Source organism: Chiloscyllium punctatum, chromosome 30 (genome assembly GCF_047496795.1).
Source record: "Chiloscyllium punctatum isolate Juve2018m chromosome 30, sChiPun1.3, whole genome shotgun sequence".
NCBI classification, from domain to species: domain Eukaryota; kingdom Metazoa; phylum Chordata; class Chondrichthyes; order Orectolobiformes; family Hemiscylliidae; genus Chiloscyllium; species Chiloscyllium punctatum.
In genome coordinates this window covers 6102643-6122286 of record NC_092768.1, presented here as the reverse complement: position 1 = coordinate 6122286, position 19644 = coordinate 6102643, and the positions used below count along the sequence as shown (strand labels likewise).

At 40.6% G+C, this 19644-nt stretch overlaps 1 protein-coding gene across 9 annotated transcripts in view; it reads left to right on the top strand.

The window, feature by feature from the left end:
• Positions 1 to 19644, top strand: part of LOC140455148 (ras/Rap GTPase-activating protein SynGAP-like) — a 1171996-nt gene that overhangs the window by 878445 nt on the left and 273907 nt on the right. The window contains exon 19 of one of the 9 annotated variants that reach the window (XM_072549841.1): positions 14221 to 14950. The exons of the other annotated variants lie outside the window; for them this stretch is intronic. Within the exon in view, the coding sequence (XP_072405942.1) occupies positions 14221 to 14304 (84 nt within the window). The 3' untranslated portion in view covers positions 14305 to 14950. Of the gene's footprint in view, positions 1 to 14220; positions 14951 to 19644 lie in introns of those variants that run through there. 9 annotated transcript variants of the gene reach the window in all.

Below are 19644 nucleotides of genomic sequence, written 5' to 3'. Positions count from 1 at the left end.
TTTACCACATTGACTTCATGATGGTCAATGCAGAATCTTTGTGTCCTATCCAATTTTGGTACCATCACAATAAAGACTACTTTGACCAGATTCAATAATGTCACTGTACGTCATAAATAAACTTTTTTTCCTTGTGTGCGCTAATCTGTCTGCATTGAATCCATATGGATGTTACTTTATAAGTAAGGCATTCCCAGATCAATATCATGAATAGCCAAAGCCATTGTTCCTGGCATATTCCCACAAATGATTTATAATTCTGTATTTGTATTTGTAAGTCACCTCCACAGTTTCCTGGAAGATAAGACATGATACTATCTAATCTTTTAAATATCTCTGTGCTTTCCATTTGGATTGTTGGAAAGTTAACTTCTGAATTTTCAGTTTCAGATTCCTTTTCCCATAGATTGATCTTTCTATTTACTCCCTACTTCCTTCACTACCCTAAGTATACTTTTCACCTTCCCTATCATAATATCTTTCCAACATATTAGCGTGACATACTCGCTGATTCTTTCTTCTATCTTGACTGCTCACTACTTAATTTGCCTCATTGAGTCTCTTCTTAATAAGGGCCAATGAACCTTGTTTTTAATGATTCCCCAGAAGCAGACAGCAACACTAACATTTTGCCTCTCAAAACATTTCAAGCTATGACTATTGTGTCTGCTCTAGTTTTCAATATTTGTTGAGCTTCTTTCAGTTTCTTTTTACCCAATTTACAAGTGTTGCTAAATTTCTCTGAGAAATTTGAGACATAGAGATTGGAAGCATTGTTTCTGAGTTTTGCTTCATTAACTTTTTTTTGGACTAAATCCTGTGGATTCATTAGGAGCGTTCCTAGTAGCAAACAGTAACAAAGGAATTCCCTTATCCCGATCATTAGTACATTCTTGGGAATAAGCTCTAACCATAGCCTTCAAGGTTTGATGTTATTATTCCAATGCACCTTACACTTGTGGACGATGCAAATTGTTTTATTCCCAAATTATTCTTCATTTCTTTAAATCTCTATGACATTGAATTTGAGCTTTGACCTGATTGTCTTTAGATTCATAGAGTCATAGAGATGCACAGCATGGAAACAGACCCTTCAGTCCAACCCGCCCATGCTGACCAGATATCCCAACCCAATCTAGTCCTACTTGCCCAATCTAGTCCCTGCAAACCCTTCCTATTTATGTACCCATCCATGCCTTTTAAATATTGCAATTGTACTAGCCTCCACCACTTCCTCTGGTAGTTCATTCCATAGACAAACCACCCTCTGCGTGCATTTCTTTGGGTAATCTATATCTTGTAAAGATTGAACTAACTTTTCCACTAGCACTGACACAGTAATTTTTCCACTGTTTCAGGAAATCTTATGTAAATAACTGTAATCTTTAAAAGATATTGGTCCCCATTCCTGGTTTTAGTTAGGGTCGGGGTAGAACCCTGTTAAACGGTTCTTTGGAAGTTTGTATTGGCATTATTAATTATTTAATTGAAGGCTAGGTTTTCTTCACTATTTGACATGTGTGGCATGTCTGACAAACATTGACTATATCTTTGTGAAATCCTGGCCAATAAAAATGCTTTAGTATTTTAGTCTGTGTTTTTCTAATATGCAAGTGATCTAACATTGGAATTTTTGAACCACTCATAAAATTACATTCCCGTGCTTTCATGGAACTGCCACCTGATGGATCACTGCCCATTCCTCATTGGCTTTTGGATTGTATTTGAATTGGTCTACCTTTCCTCATTAAGACTTTGTTTTTCTAGTAATAACTCCCAGGTGTCTTTTTTGAATCAGTTTATGAGTAGGTTGTTTGGTATAACTCTTTCAATTCTAAGTCTTTGTCGCATTTCTATTAAAGACTGTTGTGGACCAGACCAGATCCCCCTCAAAATATTTAAGAAGGTAGCCTAGACCCTAACTTTTTCTTATTTTAAAGGCAAATGTAAAGTGCTGTGTTCCAGATGCAATGCAACTGGTCAAACTACTTGATGTTAAGAAAAATACAATTTATTCAGACACCATAGATAAAATACAACAAAAGAAAGAACTTAGTATAACTTAACTGTACTGGAAAACCTAGCAGAATAATAGGTACAGCAACTATTACTAATTTACTGTTCCAATATAGTAATATTCCATAAACATATTCTCTGGCAAAAAGGCAAATTCAGAAAACACATTTCGTCTCATATGCAACCCAGCAGCCTGTGAAGAGAACCCCAGTTTTTGGCTGTAATCAAGATAGAGAAAAATAGCTTCCACTTCTTCAAGCCCACAGCAGCAACTGCTGAAAGCTAATTCAAAACATTTGATCTGTGAGAGTTTGATCATACCCACTCAGGCTGCTTCTGCTGTTCTAACCTTTTAAAAACACAAGGCTTCTCAAGTTGTTAGCTTCTCATAGACTGCTGAACACCTGACCCCAATCACTCTTTAAAATAAACCAGAACAAGACACACTGCTGAGAACCACAGTATCGTCACAATACAAAGGGTTAAACATAACAGCCTTCTCTCTTTGCCTTCTTCCTTTTTCGTGAAATTTTCTCAGATAGTTTCCAATAATTGAGTTTTCAAAATATTCCCTGTTTCATAGAATCCTTATCTTCCTGTCTAATTTTATGAACCTGAGATTGAGACACAACATGGTCAGGAAGCAATCCAGGTGTTTTTTTGTATCATTTCAGTTTCGTTGACTTCCATTGGTGATCTACCATGCTTGGTGAAGGTTATCATTTTGAACCTGCCAGATCTTTCCCAAAATAAAATCAATTCCCTCTATGAAAACTTGTTTCACTACTCTGACTGACATTTCTCCATTTATCTAGTCAATAATGAAATTGGTATGTAACCTCAATGTATACCTCCAGTGAACAGCTTCTACTTCATCAACCCTCTGAAAGACAAATAACATTATCAATCAACATCAGTGGCTCAGTGCCCTAAATATCATTTTTTGGTTTACCTCCTTGATTTGAAGCATTAAAAAATGCCTCCTCTTCTGAGACAAAATATTCAGAGCCTCCAGCAATCTGATTTTCCTTGTCAGTCTTTGAAATATATACTTTATGAATGTCCTGAGCCATCTATCTCTTCTTAGTCCATTCCAAGGAAAGATCTCTTTTTGCCACTGCTATGGTTTTAGTACCTACATTCTTTCCTGTTACATCCTTGTATGAAGACTCCTTAGATTTTCCTACACTGCAATTGCTCTCACATTCAATTTCTGGCAGTTGGCTTTGGTCCAGTATTATTACAGTGAAAGCACACTAATTTCTTTACTTTTTATGTCTCCTTTTTATAAATTTTGATATCCTTTTGTCTTCTCTAAAACAAATACTTCTTCCATCCACAGATTTTCTACTCTTGTCAATTTCCTGAGATAGATTTTGACCATTTCCCCATTTGTAATCGTGGGAGATATAGCAGGTATCTGCCAGAGCTGCAGCTTCTCTGATCTTTCATGACTTGACACTCATCTAAATAAGCTTTTTTTTTTCTGAATTCTTCCATGATCATAATTTTCCTTACATTCTCAGATTTATTTTTTATTCCTCTAGCTTGAGTGATCTAAATCAGATCTCGCCCACAGCTTTCCTTTCTTCCTTGTAAATTCCACAAATATCTAATTAGCTTTCTTTTTTACTGCCCTAAAGTTTAATTGATAAGCTTCAGGACAAACTCATAAGCATTGATTATTACCTATTTGACAACTTCATTCACTGCAATTTGTTCTACTGACAAACTGACGTACAGTCACAGCTGTATCTGTTCAAAGCTCTCTGTGATATTAAGGCCCTGAATATCTTTTGGCACCTCATCTGTCTGGCTACCTTCTGAAATTAGATAAAATGCCTTTTGACACCATCCTCGTGGTGTTAATTGGTTAATTCAAATCCCTCACTGGAATCAGAATAGTCACTTGAGCTACAAACTCTTTCTTTCTTCTTTATTCTAAAGTTTTCACTTGATTCATCATGTTCTCTAATTTTCTTATCTCTTTGATGTTCAAACTTTCTTAATTCAATTTCTCTCTGCTCTTTTCTCTTCCTTCTTTCCATTTCAAGTCTTTAAATTTCTCTCTAATTCCTTTTGTATTTACTTTCTAACTGTATCTAAGTCCAGCTGGGACTTCCCAATTTCAGATTTGTCTATTCCAAGTGCTAAATATTGTAGAATGACTTGAAGCACCTCATCCTTACAAGATTTTGCTTTTACAGTTACTTTCAACGTAATTCGCACCTGCTTTATGTCCCAGAACCACCTTCCGTGTCTGTTATTTTAACAAGAAAGGTACAAATCCCCCTTAAATCCAGTGAATTCAAACATCCTGCTAAGATGCCCCCCCCCCGACTTGATATTACTGGACAAGTCAGATCCCAAACCTGGCTGGTTAGATCAAAGTTGTATTTGTTTTGGTTTTAACAGAGTGGGCCCTTGCTGAAATATAAGCGTACAATGCTGCAGATTATGCATTAACAATAAAATACAAGTTTATTAACAAAAGAAAATCAACTTGGAAAATAATAAACCAGTTTTAGCAACATTCAAAGATTTTAAACACAAAAGTAAAAAGGTATAAACCTACTAATCACAAACCATCCATTAAAATTGAAAAGACACAAAACAAGGGGTGGCACGGTGGCTCAGTGGTTAACACTGCTACCTCACAGTGCCATGGTCCTAAGTTCAATTCCAGCCTCAGGCAACTGTCTGTGTGGAGTTTGCACATTCTCCCGGTTTCCTCCCACAGTCACAAAGATGTGCAGGTCAGGTGAATTGGCTGTGCTAAATTGCCTGTAGTGTTAGGTGCATTAATCAGAGGGGGATGGGTTACTCTTCAGAGGGTCGGTGTGGACTGGTTGGGCTGAAGGGCCTGTTTCCACACTATAGGGAATCTAATCTATAAAACTAGCTTTTGAATACTACCCAAAACTAAAACACCACTCTTACAATATTTCTACCAGAGTCTTTGCATCTAGCACCTCAGTAGGTTCAAGATACTTGTGACTTCAACTTCAACTGGAACTGCATGCAGCTATCGTACATCTGTTTAAATGTACTCAGCACTAATCCTTCCCTTCTCGGAACACTGGTCCATGCAGTCATCTAAATCCAAGGATTTCACAGGACCAGCCAAAATTTAAAGTAAAACTGTGACCAAAGTTTCCCTATTTAAACTTTGACCTGAATTCTCAACAAATTTCAGAAGTCTTTAACAAAACTTGAGGCCCCATTATTTCCCTTGTTGGGTTACAAAACTGTCTAAGATAAATACAAAAATCAGTTAGGAGTGCACATGCAGCTATTTTCTCTCTAAAGCCAAGCCTCGAAGATGTTTAAAAAACTCACCATGGCTGCAGAACACAATATAATTATTAACTCCAGACACTCAGAAAACCCACAGGTTACTAACTCAAAAATCAATCCAAACTTATACTAAGTGTTTTTACATTTATATAAATTGCAGTTTATCATTACAGAAGGAGCTTTGAGCTCTATCTGTGCTGTACCACAAAGGACTGCTTTTGATGTAGAAATGGAGGACATAAAGATCGTAACAATTTCAGTGCTTTGTACTGGCATCCAACACCTTTAACCAGTGCAGAATTCATCTAGTATTTCACTGGTTTCTGCAGTCTAAATTGCATCCCTTTTAAAATTATACAACGGAATGAAATTTAGCAGAGTGTGTATCAGAATGTAGAGGATTTAATTGGGCCTGTCCTTTTGTTCCAATACATTGCAAGCTTTGCTCAGATTTGTTGTCTTGGTTCTGTATTCAAGTATATTTTTGATTGTGGTCTTTCTTTCTTTATCTCTCTCTCTCTCTCTCTCTCTCTCTCTCTGTCTCTCTCTCTCTCTCTATGTTTGCCTCGTACTGTGTATCCCTCATAATTTCTGGGGGAGACATTCGTTACTCCCATCCTGTGATACTCCTCCATGATATTCATTGATTTTAATTGTCAATGACTCCGAATGTCAGAGTGCTGCTGATCTGATATTCACCTAATGTCAAAGGTGAATGTCTATATTCTTTTCTGTCTCTGTCTCGCTCTCTCTCTCTCTCTCTCTCTCTCGCTTAGTTTCTTGTCCCCTCTCATAATGTATCCTTTCTTCTGTCAATTGAACAGTCAATTTTAACCAAACTCACTGGTCAGGAAACTGTCAGGATCGGTCACAGGGTCAGCTTTATGCTGTATTGGTGTCAACCAAGAGCCATGTTGGGCTGAGTGTAACAATGATATTTCATATGATTCTGTAAGATAACTGCTAAGTAAGTTGCCAGACTCTCATTTCCTCCTTCTCATTGTCCATTCATAGAAAAAAGGATATGGTTCATGTAAAATGGTGTTAGGTTTCTTGAAGTTAATTTGTGGCCACATCTTCTGGCACAGTGAATATAGTCAGAGACAGTTGATCACTGACCAGCAACTTCTGAGACAGAGTCATAGAGTCATAGTCAGTCTCTTGATTTATACCTTGTGAGTGGGAGTTTTAGCTTTAAGCATTGCAGGCCTACAGTGGTATTGAGGAGGAAGAGTATCCATTATGGTTCTTGGTCTGCACCGCTGGTGACACCTACAGGAAGAAATACTTTCATTTCTATTGCAACACTCACTGTCTCGGCAAGTGCCAAAGCTTTTAAAGTGCATTTGCAGTTCCAATGCAAGGTATGCAGTTGACAACTTGAAGACAGCTAGCACCCACAAACAGCCATGTGCTATTGATCAGATATCTGTTAGTTGAGGGAAAATATTGACCAGAACACTAGGAACAATAACTCATGGTCTTCTTCAAAATATTGATATTCTTTTGATTCCTCCTGAGAAGACAGGTAAAGTTTCAGTTTAATGCCTTAACCTGAAAGATGGCACTTCTGACAATATAGGTCTCCTTCAGTCTTGCAGTGTCAGTGTCAACCAAGATTACCTGGATCAAATCTCTGGATTGGGGTATGAACCTCCAATACACTGATTCAGAGGTGAGAGCCACAGCCGACACCAGTGTTCGGTGGGGCCAAGAAATAGACTCGGGCTATGATTGTATTTCCTGATTTCATTTCTGTATAGTCTGCATTGATTAGCAAGGCTCACCCACTGTGGCTGCCCCCCCGATAGAGGTATTTGTGAGCATCTGTGATTTGAGCCTTCAAGAGAGGTCATACAGTAGAGTGAGTGGAGTAAGAAAAGCATAAAGAGAATGCAGTTCCCCAAGAACAAGACACAGTTCTGCACTGGTCATTCATGAGTTCCACGCATGAATTGTAGGACAGAATCCTTTCAAATTTTGGCCATTAATCTTATCAAGTGAAGGGAGAGTTGATGTGTGGATTGGTGAGGTGGATCAATCGGGGCACTGGCAATATTGAGAGCAGCCACTTTGCTGCAACCTTCCAATCGCACTCTTAAGGATTTCAAACTGGGAATTGCTCGCTTGTTTCCCTGTCTCTTTGAATGTGACACTTGCTTGCGTAGAGGTTACCATTGGCTGCTGGTCACTGAAAATGTATTTAACCAATTTATTAATAATAATTTCTTTCTTAAACGGTAAATCATTTACCCCCACCCCCCCACCCAGAGATGGTTAAGTGTAGGATATCACAGCAACTTAAGCGTACACAAGCCAGTCACGGGGCGTGGGGAGGGGAAAGGGAGGGAGGGGAAAAGGGGAAACCATGTTAATTCGCGAGTATCACGTAGTGGGTCACCGTTAAGGTAGGGTCATTCATTCGCAACGTTTGATTTGTTCTGTGAGCAATGTTGTTCAGTGTTTTGTTCTCTTATTTTAAAACAATCTGAATGAAGGAAAACTCTGGGATATTTTAAACAGTCTAAAGAAATGTGTTCACTTTAGGTGGGCTGGGAGTTTGGGGAGTCAGACCCTTAGTCAACTGAAGTAAATAAGCATAACCCGTTAAAAAGCCATCAGGCCAGGTTGACAATTTTTTTTTTAAAAGTATATTTCATCCCTTGACAATTATCCGTCTGTCTGCTGACAACTCTACTGCTCTGTCCCTGACCACTCATCGCTGCATCCCCATCCTCAACACCTACTACCCTCATCAAAATACATGTTCAAGGATTAGGATCCTTAATGAATCCTTACCTTCACTGTGAATTCTTTGCTTGCAAGTCAGATTAAACTGGCGGCCCATTTTGTTGGAGGTAGATAGCTCTCCACATTCAGAACACAGGATGAATGGAAAGGCAGAAGGCTATTCGGCCCCTTGAACCTATTCTACCATTCATTAGCACAAGGCTGATTGAGCCCTGAATCCACTTACTTCTTTTTGCTCCATAACCCTTCATGCTCCTACCTAATAAGGAATCTCAATCACAGCCTAGAAAATAGTACTTGAGCCCCAAACTCAACAGATTTTTCTGAGGGGGGATTGCCACAACACCATGGCTTTGAGAAACATTTCTTGAATTCTCTCCTAAATGGCCTAGCTCACATGTTAGGTTTGGGACCCTTTGCCGTCGAGGAATCAACTCCCTTAACCATTCTAAACGCCTTGACTAGATCTTCTATACTCAAGGGAACATAAGCTTTTCCAACTGTCCTCACCAATCAGCCCAATCCAACTAATCTCCGGTTGCTCCAGGAAATCCAAAATGGTGGTCATAATAGCCGTCACTTTGATATATAACTTTCCTTTGAAATGTGGGACATGGTGTTGGAGTAAAATCTGGTGGCATAAAGGTAACAGTGGGATTGAGCAAGTCCTCTCGTGTCCTGTGTGCCATACAGCAAAACACATTTGACCTGACAAAAATAGCCATATTCTTTTACTGTAGGCAAAGCTGAGTGGACATGTGGAGCAGACTTTGAAAGTCACAGGGCTACACATGTCACCCTTTGCTTAAATAAAGAGGAATGTCAGCCCATCTAATCTCTATCTTTGACTTGCGGATCGCAGGGCAATGTTAGTTTCTGAATGGCCTGAGGTTCTGGTAAGAGCAGTTAACCTCTCATTGACCCGATATCTGTGAAAGCAGTGACTCTCTAATTGACCTGAGTATATGATGCAGCACTAACTGACCTGAATGTATGATGCAACATTATCTTCTGATTTACCTGAAGATCCAATAAGAGCAGTTAACCCCGAAGTGATCTCCGATTTGACACCAGTTCCAAGCTAATTGGTTTGTTACTTCATGAGAATAATTACATGCTAATTAATCTAAGAGCTAACGAAAATACTTCAACTCCAATTGCTCTGAGCAGCTGCAATTAACCTGAAGGTCTGTTAAGAATAATTGGCCTCTAATTGACTCAAGGTCATGCTATCAGATGTTAGTCTCTTCTTAACCCAAAGATCTGGTAAGAGCATTTGGCTTCTAATTTATCAAAGCATTTGGTCAATGTTGTCACTCTATAATTGACCTGATGATTCAGTGAAGCATTTACACTTGACTTGACCCAAGGTTCAAATAAGATTAGCCGATCTCCAATTGACTGATTAATAACAGTTCATCTCTAACTAACGTGAAGAGTTGGTAGTAGCAGTCACATACTAATTCACCTACAGTCTTGGTGATAGCATCTGTGGAGAGAAAGCGGTCTTAACAGAGTTTCTGAAGATGGGTCACTGGATCTGAAATGTTAACTCCGTTTTCTCGCCACAGACGCTGCCATACCTGCTGAGTTTCTCCAACAATTTATGTTTTTGTGTGTACCGTGAGAGAACTGAAAGCTTTCATCTGAATTCCTCCCTAACAGTATTTCACCAGACTGCAGAACAAAAAAAACTCTTCCTCTTATGTCACTCGTTCTTCCATTTGGAAATCAGTGCTGGTTGCTTTGACCCAAGATTGGGTGTCTTCATGAATATTTTTATTCCAGACCCAATAAATCAGCCATCACTATTCCATTTCCAATACCTTTTAATTAATAAATTCAACTCTTCAAAGAAAATGAAATCAATTCATCTCAATCCCTCAATAATTTTACTCCAACATTTTTCACAGCATGGAGATTAATCTTTGATTTCAGAGTTGCCAGAACATTGACGGAAATTTGGAAATAGAAAAAGCAACATAATTTGGCCCTTTGAGATTACTCCACTATTCAATATGATCATGGCTGATCTTGTATCTCAACACCATACTCCTGTTCCCTCTCCATAACCCTTGATACATTTAGCTTCTAGAAATCTATCTATTTCTTTCTTAAATGTATTCAGTGACTTTTCATTCACAGCCTTCTGTAGTAGAGTATTCCACAGGTTCATCATCTCCTGAATGCAGATATTCCTCCTCAACTCTGTGCCCCTTTGTTCTGGGCCTCCATCCCTAGTCTGACAGGACTATTCCAAAATAGATTTTCAGCTTGCATCCCCATTCATTTTTCCACCATCTTTTATTTTTAAATACCAGTTTCCTTCAGTTCCTCCTCCCCAAAGATTCCTTGCTTCCCTAGCACTTTAGGAAGTTGTTCTTTGATGATGCAGTGTAACCCATTCCTTTCTCCTACCAGTGTAACCTGACACTTGCAGACTATCCCAGCCCTCCCACTCCTCTGTTTCACCCTGACCAGTTCCAAAGCACCAAACCAGCCCACAATACATCACCCTTCCCCTCCAACAGGTACACAGAAAGACATGGCTTGCAAGCTGGGAAGTTCACAGTGATGGTATTGTGTCAAAAAATACTTTAAAAAAGAACACATTGATCTCCATCTCACATTGAGTGGGAGGTAACACTAACCAATTCAGACCCTATCATTTCAGCTCCATCTCATTGATGGAGCTAAGTCATCATTTTTAATCACTGCTCACAGGCCAGAGGACAAGGCTGATGGTTTTCTTTGACTGTTCATTGCACAACAGGCAGCTCTGGGTATGTCAAATTGCGTCAACAATCTGAAAAGTGTTTTAAAGTGCCATGAACCAAACTTTGAAAACCTCTGATTCACACTGCCATTCCACTCTTCCTTCCACTCAACCTAGCTCACAAGTCTCACTTCAGTCAACAACAATCCCAACCCCCCCCCCCCCCCCCCCTCTCCGTCCCACCCCGATTGCTGCTCTATTCAGCTCTAAAGCATGGAAAGATCCTGGATTTGACCCCCCACTTTGTGCCTGAAGCTGACACGGGAGTGCTCAGGTTACTCAGGTTAACTGTCTGTCTCCCTGGCAGCAATTGAAAGGAAGCTTCCCACAGCTGGGAGGGACAGTGCTGGGAGGGTTATGCAACTGTGGGAGTTTCTTGTGCAGTGGGGGGGGGGGGGGGGAGGGAAGGATGCCTTGCTGAAAGCTGCAGTGCTCTTTAAATCCAAATAGAGCCAGCTGCAGTCGCTGCCTTAGCCAATCCAACAAGAATGTGGCTTTGAGGCTGCGAGTAGGGGGTTCATGAAGCAAGCAGTTTGCACTGGGCGGGTGAAATCAGGGTTGATCTGGTCTCTTGGATCAGTGTCCCAGCAGGGGTCAGTGCCTTCAGGAATAGACAGGAATGAAGTAAGAGCGGGAGACCATTGAAAAAACTTTTGGGATGGGGGGAGGAGACATAGAAATGAGTGTCTGTGATTCCCCCAGTTCCATCACCAGCTGCACCCCAAGGATGGACCTGTGCGCTGACCTTCAACATGTTACATTGACACTGCCGTTCTGACTATGCACAGGCAGCCATGTGTTTGGCATGAGAGATGATGTGTCATGGATTTCCTATGTGTGATCCAATGGACATCTCCCAAAATCCTTCCTCTCTCCCATTTGGATCACAGCGTAGAGCTACCTTGTCAAAGAATAAATGCGACTGACAATCAATAAGCCAACCCATTGAAGGCAGTGTCCAAATGGGGCCGATGCGTTCCCAAGCCAAGCAGCTTTGCATTCTCTGCCAGAGTAATGCACCAGCTTATTCCTTTTAGCACCACGTTTGCCTTATTCCGCTGGTGAAAGCATTGTATGGAGCGTGCTGTCATGGCAATAGACACTTCTCGTGAAGAGAATTGGGCAGGTTCTTTGATCCATTCGTCCTGCTTGTTATTCAGTGAGCCCAAGCACTTGTGGCCAGACCTCTGGAACCGGCCTCTACTATCCTTCAGCCTAAGTTAAAAATGGGAAGCTGATACTCATTGAAGTGAAAGAAATACCACAGAGCAAAGGATAAGGAATGTCTGAAGAGCAATTTATGGGCATTAGATGGAGAACAGGGAGGTGCTCCTACAGCAAAACAGGAAGCATCCTGTTTATACTTCAATGAGGGCTCCCTAGGGTTGCAACCACTCAAGATTGCCTGGAAATCTCTTGGAAGAGAAGATAAATCTGGAGGATACAGCTGAGGACAAATTCCTAAGAGAAAGACAGTAAAGAGGCAGTAAAGCATTTTTTTGCTTTTGCTGGACAGTTCTCTTTAAAAGCATAGAAAATAAGAATAGCCCATTCAGCCCCTCAGGACTGCTCCGCCATTCATAAGATCTTAGCTGATCTGATTGTGGTCTTCACTTTCCTGCATGTGTTGTGGGAGAAGGCTATCTGAGAGCCAGAAGCCACCCAATTATGCAATGAAGAAAACTTCCACTTTCAAGTTCAGTTTCCACTTGGTGTGGGAAGGTCACAAATTTAACCAAAGACAGAGGTGGTGGGGGGCAGAAAGTTATTTAATGAAACCACTTGGAATGTATATCCAGTGAGAGTTGGCAACCTGAGGGACAGCAGTAGAGTCTATAGACCCTCCAGCTTTTTTTCTGTCAAGCACCCTCAGACCTGTACCCTCATTGAGGGGCAACACTGACAGCCATCACTTCACCTCAAAGTTGACATCCTGAGATCAGATCTCAAGCCCAGAAAAGTCCTGGAAGCAAGTCCCAAGTTATTCCCATTGTCAAAATCCAGAAATCAGCTTTATCCTCAATAGGGAAAAAGTGAGGACTGCAGATGCTGGAGATCAGAGCTGAAAATGTGTTGCTGGAAAAGCGCAGCAGGTCAGGCATGAAGAATGGCTCATGCCCGAAACGTCGATTCTCCTGCTCCTTGGATGCTGCCTGACCTGCTGCGCTTTTCCAGCAACACATTTTCAGCTCTTTATCCTCAACAGTCCAAGGAATTTGAAGACATTTGTCCATCACAGTCCAAACCTACAAGTGAAAACTTTAATTAAGAGTGAAATGTTGGGATCGCGACATTGCTGGCACAAGTAGAATTTGTTGAGTGACCCTTTTGAGAAGGTGGTGGTCACAAAAGTAGCAGCTGCCAGGAAATGGGACAAAGATAGTATCTAGCAGGAGGTGGCTGAAAGACCTGGGGAGAGGGGCTGTACTAGGTACAGCAGCAGCCCCCCCCCAACCATAGCTGGATAAATGCTCAATCCTACAGCTCCCAAAGGACATTGTGTACAGAGATGGGGTTTGTACTCCAACTTTTGAAGTGAGTATAATGTCCTTAGATATAATTTTCAAAAAACGGCTGGAGGATAACAGGGGAAATTTCAATCTAACCTGCCAGTTCTCATTTTCAGCCTCCAGATACCAGAGGGGAGTTAAAATTATACCTAGATAGGGACATCAAACTACCACCCATCAGGTCCCACTACCCACTTGGTATTGGGTATTTTTGAAGTCCACAGGCGGTAGTCCTGGGTTGGGGTAGGGGTGGGGGTGGAGGCGTGAGAAGATGAGAGCAGGTGGGCCACTGGTGTCCACTCATCTCTGGCCTTTAATACCAAAAAGAAATATTGCAATATTAAGACAATCATCAGCACTTTTAGATGGTACCTCGTTGGGTGGCAGTGAGGTATTTGATTGTTTGAGGTGGGTGGTATCAGGGTCAAGGGCTGGGGATCCCTGACAGCTCCTGCCAGCTAAAAACCAGTCCCAAGAGATAAACATACCACCGCTAAAACTCGACAATGAACAGACAGGCCACACCGGAGCTCCCTTTATTGAGATACATAAGACGGCTTGGACAAAGTTTTCTATTGTCACCCTCTATCACTTCCCAACTCAAACACTTGCATTCCCCATTCCATCCCTCACCCAATCCAACCATCTCCACCGCCACTGCAAACCACGCCCTAAAACCGCCCAACACTCGCAGAAACACCTCTGTTTGTTCCATCATATGTTTGGTGCCGAGGTTGGAAGAGGAAGAAGGTTGGTTTGGGTTGGCTGGGTGGGTGGCTGTTTGCGGGAGGGCTGAGCGGGGGCGGGTTGGGGACGACTTATATTTTCTTAAATTCGCCAATTCACACTCGCCCATCTTTCGATCCATAGCCTTCAGAAACGGGGCAGAGAGCTGGAAGAACAGCCCGGAGTCATAGCCGCCTTCTCCCGTTGACTTACGGGGCATTCCGATAGCTATAAACATACACACAACAAACAACAACAAAACAAAAAAAAACAAAACAAAACAAATTCAAAAGTGAAAAGAAAGTAAACGAAAGAAAAAAAGTCGACGCAGTTCCGAGTCGACAATCGATAGCCATACATAAACAAATAACGTTTTAAAATTTGAAACAAACAAAACAAAAAAAACACAGGCATGCCTCAACATGATTTTAACGTTTGTATGATGTGACTATAATCTCTGTTGCTATAGTAACCACTGCCAGAATAATGTTGGAGGAAGTGATTGTACTGGTTGATGTTGTTCTGTGTATATATTTAACAAGGAGATTTAAACAAAAAAGCGTTAATTTTTTCAGGTCCTCGATTTATCCATTTTAAATGCCGACTTTGTAATTAATCCCGCTCCTAACCCCATAAAATCAAAATATTTATACGTATATAAATGTGTATATATGTTGAATTTTTTCTCCCCACACGTGTAATTAAGAGAATGTTGTTTGTATTGTAAATAACATAATGATATGTACTGTACATAGTTTAACATATATTCCTGGCTGCTGTGCCACCAGGGATGCTATCTGATGCTTCTATTGTTGTGTTGTATGGGGGTGTGGTGAAAGAATGACCTTTAATAAAGCAAAAACATAACCTTTTACTCTCTCTGTCTTGCAGTCGTGGTCTTTCCAGCCTTTAACTCACTCCCAGGTATCCGCTGTTTTATGTATCTGTTTTCTAACCAACCTGTTCAGAGATGTTATTACATGCCTCTGGAGTAGGTGGGACTTGAACCAGGATCTCTTGTCTGAGGTTAGCACCACAAGAAATCTATCCACTAGTTTGTGTTGTGGAACTATGTCAACTAGATCCAAGCCTCACTCCTGAGGAATTGTTTATTCTTTATTGGAACGTGACCAATGTAGACAACCAACTGAGCTTTGCTATTCCACCAAACCATGACCTACCTATATTTTAGCTGCAACCACCAGCCTTAGCTGGATCTACTTTTGTCGCTGTGTCCACTAAAAAGCACACGGGTCTCAGATTTGAAATCATTAACTGAACTTGCATCAACCACTTTTTTTGTAAGGGTTTCGCACATTCCTTTATTTACAAAATGTTGTTAATTCACCTGAATAGCTTGTCTCTGATATTGTCTCTTACCCAACATTATCATCCCACTCCATCAACTCGCAGCAACATAAAATCTTTCCTGCCATGTTCTCTTATCAATTCTTTCAATAACCGTTTTTAAAAAAAACGTTGAATCAAATCACTGTTTAACCTTCATCTATTGTATTCCAGGGAATACATACCTTTGTCTGTAATTACTGATAATTTGACATTGGACTGCTGTAACATTCTAATGAATTTGCATTGATCTCCTTCCAAAGCTAATATATCTTTTCCAAGGTACAATGTACAGAACTGTACCCATATTTTTTAAACGTCGACTCAACAGGGATTTAGTGACATTTATATTCCTGTATTTGCTAGTCTTCTAATCACAAAGGCCAATTCTGCGTCAACCTTTTTAATTAAATTTTGCAGCTCCTTATTACTTATGAAAGATCTGTGTACATGCATTCCAAAATATCTTCCCTAGCTTTTTACTATTTGATTAATACTGGGGCCTGTCTTTGTTGCTCTAAAGTGAATAATCTCATATTTACCTGTTCTGGTATCTAGCTAATATGGCTTAATTCGCTCACTTAATCTAATTCCTGTCACTGTATGTTTACAACGCTAACTGTACCACCAACCTTTGTCTCAACCTCAATCTTGAGTGGATGGCTCTAAATCTGTGACTCGATAGTGCTAAGTCATTGGTAAATCGTGTGAATTGTCACAACCCTAGTATGGGACTTCGCGACAATGAATGTCCTTCTGATTTGTGTCCACATCAGTTATCCTTGCTCCTTGACTTCCACTACCTATCAACCTCCTTATCAAGTCAAAAACTTGTCAAAGTGATTTAACTTTAGCTAAAAAGCCTCTTGCATGAAGACTTATTAAATTCTGCTTGTTCTGGGCCTGAAGAAAACTGAATATTAGCTGGAAGATACAGATCAGTTGTGTAATCAGCAGGGGATTCAGACTTAACAGTGCTAAATACATGATAGATGGTTGGGAAAGGGTGGAGTGAGCAGTTGAATAACAGCAGGACCAACATCAGACAGCAGTTAGTGACTCATCCCAGTCAGCGTCTGAACAATAGAGGAATGCGTTTCTTTAAGAATGGTCCTGTCTCCACACTGTGAAAAGGATGTAGAAGCACTGAGAAAGGTATAAAAGGAAGAGAGTTGATAACTTTAGGGTTAGGAAAGACAGAACAGAGTGGGATCTCTCCAGTACAGAGGCGAAGGCTGAGCACTGGCCTGACAGGGACGATGCAGAGAAAATAATTTCTATTTGCGGAAAACTATGAGCCAATACATTCACATCAGTGACGATAATAAATCCCACAGGGATTTCAGGAGCAATGTCTTTCTTTAATGAATGGTTAGAATGTAGAACTCAGTACCAGAGGGAGGAGGTAACCAAACTTTCATTGATGCCTCCAAGGTGAGGCGAGTTAAAGTGATGAGAGGTAGAGGAATAATATTGTGCTGAGGGAGGAGGTTCATGTGGAGCCTGACTCCTGAAGGGTCAAGTTGGAATGAAGGAAACGTTACTATTCTGTGTATGAAGTGCAATTCTGTCTGGAGTCTGGCTGGAACAATACACTAATGGTCAATACAGGTTATACTAAAGGTTATGGTGTACTGGTCAGACCCCATTTGCAATAACCTATTCAATCCAAATGGCTGTGATACAAAATACATTAATTGTGACCTGCTTTCCAGAGGCTGTAGAGGCCAACGGTGAGACCGATCCTCACGGAAAGGTGGGCCTGCAATAAGGATTAACTTGATACACAACACACAGAGAGGCGTAAAGGGGCAACAATGTAAAGTGGACCTATGGTTTTTTTTCCCAAAGTTATGACTTGACACCTAGAAGCTTCAGTAGGTGAATTAGGATTATAGAGGGCCTTGATGGATGTTTCAGAACGCATATGTCCTACCAGTGAGCTAAGTGAAGGATCGTCAATGGGTGAGTTACAGTAATGATATTCATTGGGTACATTAGATGCATGGTCTTCATTGGATAGGTTAAAGGGATCATATTCAATGTGTGAGGTAGGGTGACGATCTTCAATGGATGAGTTAAGGGGATGACATTCAATGTGTACCTTAGAAGATAGTCTTCAATGGATGAATTAGGGGAATGGTTTTCATTGGGTGAGTAGGGAGAATGGCCCTCAGTGGTAAGTTAAGGGAAAGGTCTTCACTGTGTGAATTAGGGGGATTGTCTTTACTGGGTGAGTTGGGGGATGATCTTCAGTCAGTAGATTAGAGGAATCATTCTTGCCGGTTTATTAGGGGAATGATCTTCACTAAGCGATTTAGAGCAAGAGGTCCAAAAGATTTAAAGCAGGATACTTATCAGGTAGGTTAGAGGAATGTTCCTCACTGGGTGAGTTAGAGGAATGTTTCACAATGGGTGAGTTAGGAATCTTCATTACTGGGTGAGTTAGAGGAAGGTGTTTACTGAGTGAGTTTGTTCTATGTTCCTTCATTACTGGGTGAGTTAGAGGAATGGCCCTCACTATGCAAGCTGAGAAATGGCCCGCACTGGGTGAATAAAGGAATAGTCTTCACTAGGTGAGTTAGAGGCACATAGGAACATTGAAACCAGGAACAGGAGTACCTTATTCAACCCACTGAGATATTCTGTCCGTTCAACTCACCCTGTCCCCACTTCTTTATGCCATTGGAATATCAATCTCCACTTCAAGCATACTCCAGAAATGAGCTTCCATCACTCTGTGCGATAGAGAATTCCAAAGGCTAAGCAACCCTCTATGTAAAATAATTTCTCCTCCTCTTGGATCTAAGAATTATTCTTATATTTAAATTGTTACCCCAATGTTTTAGACTCCCCAGCCAGTGGAAACACTTGCCTCTACCCTGTCTATCAGTTTAAGTATTTTATAAATTTCAATGAAATCACACCTCCATTTTTCAAAACTTTAAATAATACAGGCCCAGTTTGTCCAATCTCTCTTCGCAGGACAGTCCTGCCATCCCTGGAATAAGTCTGATGAACCTTCATCGCACTCAGTCTATGGCAACAATATGTTTCCTGAGATAAGGAAATGAAAACTGCACATATTACATCCAGGTGCGGTCAAAACAAGTTCTTGCACAATTAAAACAAGACTTTACTACTCCTCTACTCAAATCATCTTGCAATAAAAGCTGACATTCCACTCGCCTTCCTGTGGCTTACTGAATCTGCAACCTGGCAACTGCCACCTTGTTACTTTATACATCGACATTTTCCAACCTCTTTCCATTTAAGAAGCATCTGTTTCTCACAACAAACTAGATAACTTTATTTTTATCCACATCATATTCCATCTGCCATGTTCTTGTCCATTCATTAAGCCTGCCCAAATCTTCCTGCTTTACATCTTCCTCACAGCACACATTCCCACTTAGCTTTGTACCAGCCACAAATTTAGAAATGTTAATTTTGGTCCCCACCTCCAAACCACTGATCCAAATGCTGATCATCAAGGTACCCCGCTAGTCACAGCCTGCTCATGCAAGAATTAACCATTTATTCCAAAGCTTTGTTTTCTGTCGGTTAGCCAATCACTGATCTGTATTAGTCCCCTTGTGCCTTGCCTTACCAACCAGTCTCCCAAAAGGGACATAATTGAAAGCCTTCTGAAAGTCTCAGTATACTACACATCCATTGGTTCTCCTTTATCAATTTTGTCAGTAACATCTTCAAAAAGCTCCAAGAATCTCATAAAATATGATTTCTGACTCACAAATCCATGCTATGACCAACCTGATCATTGTCAGCTCAATGTATATTTCTCTCATCTTTTTAAATAGATTCCGGCGTTTTCTTTCCTACTGATATAAGGTCTGTAGTTCTCCATCTTTCTCTTGCTCGCTTCCTAAATAGTGGGCTGATATTTGTGACAATCAAATCGACAGGAATCATTTCACAATCTTTAGAATTTTGGACGATAATCACCAGTGCATCATCTAGCCACCATCTTCAATGCTGTAGGATGAAGATCTTCAGGTCCTAGGGATTTAACAACTTTCTGCCCCATTAATTTCTCCAGTATAACCTTTTTTACTCATGCTAATTTCCTTCATTAGCCCAAGCAACTTGGATGTCTTCTTCTGGAATTTTTTTTTGCAACTTCCTCAGTGAAGACCATTCTGGGTGAGTTAGAGTAACGTTTCTCACTTACTGAGTTCAATAAAAGTCCACATCAGGTGA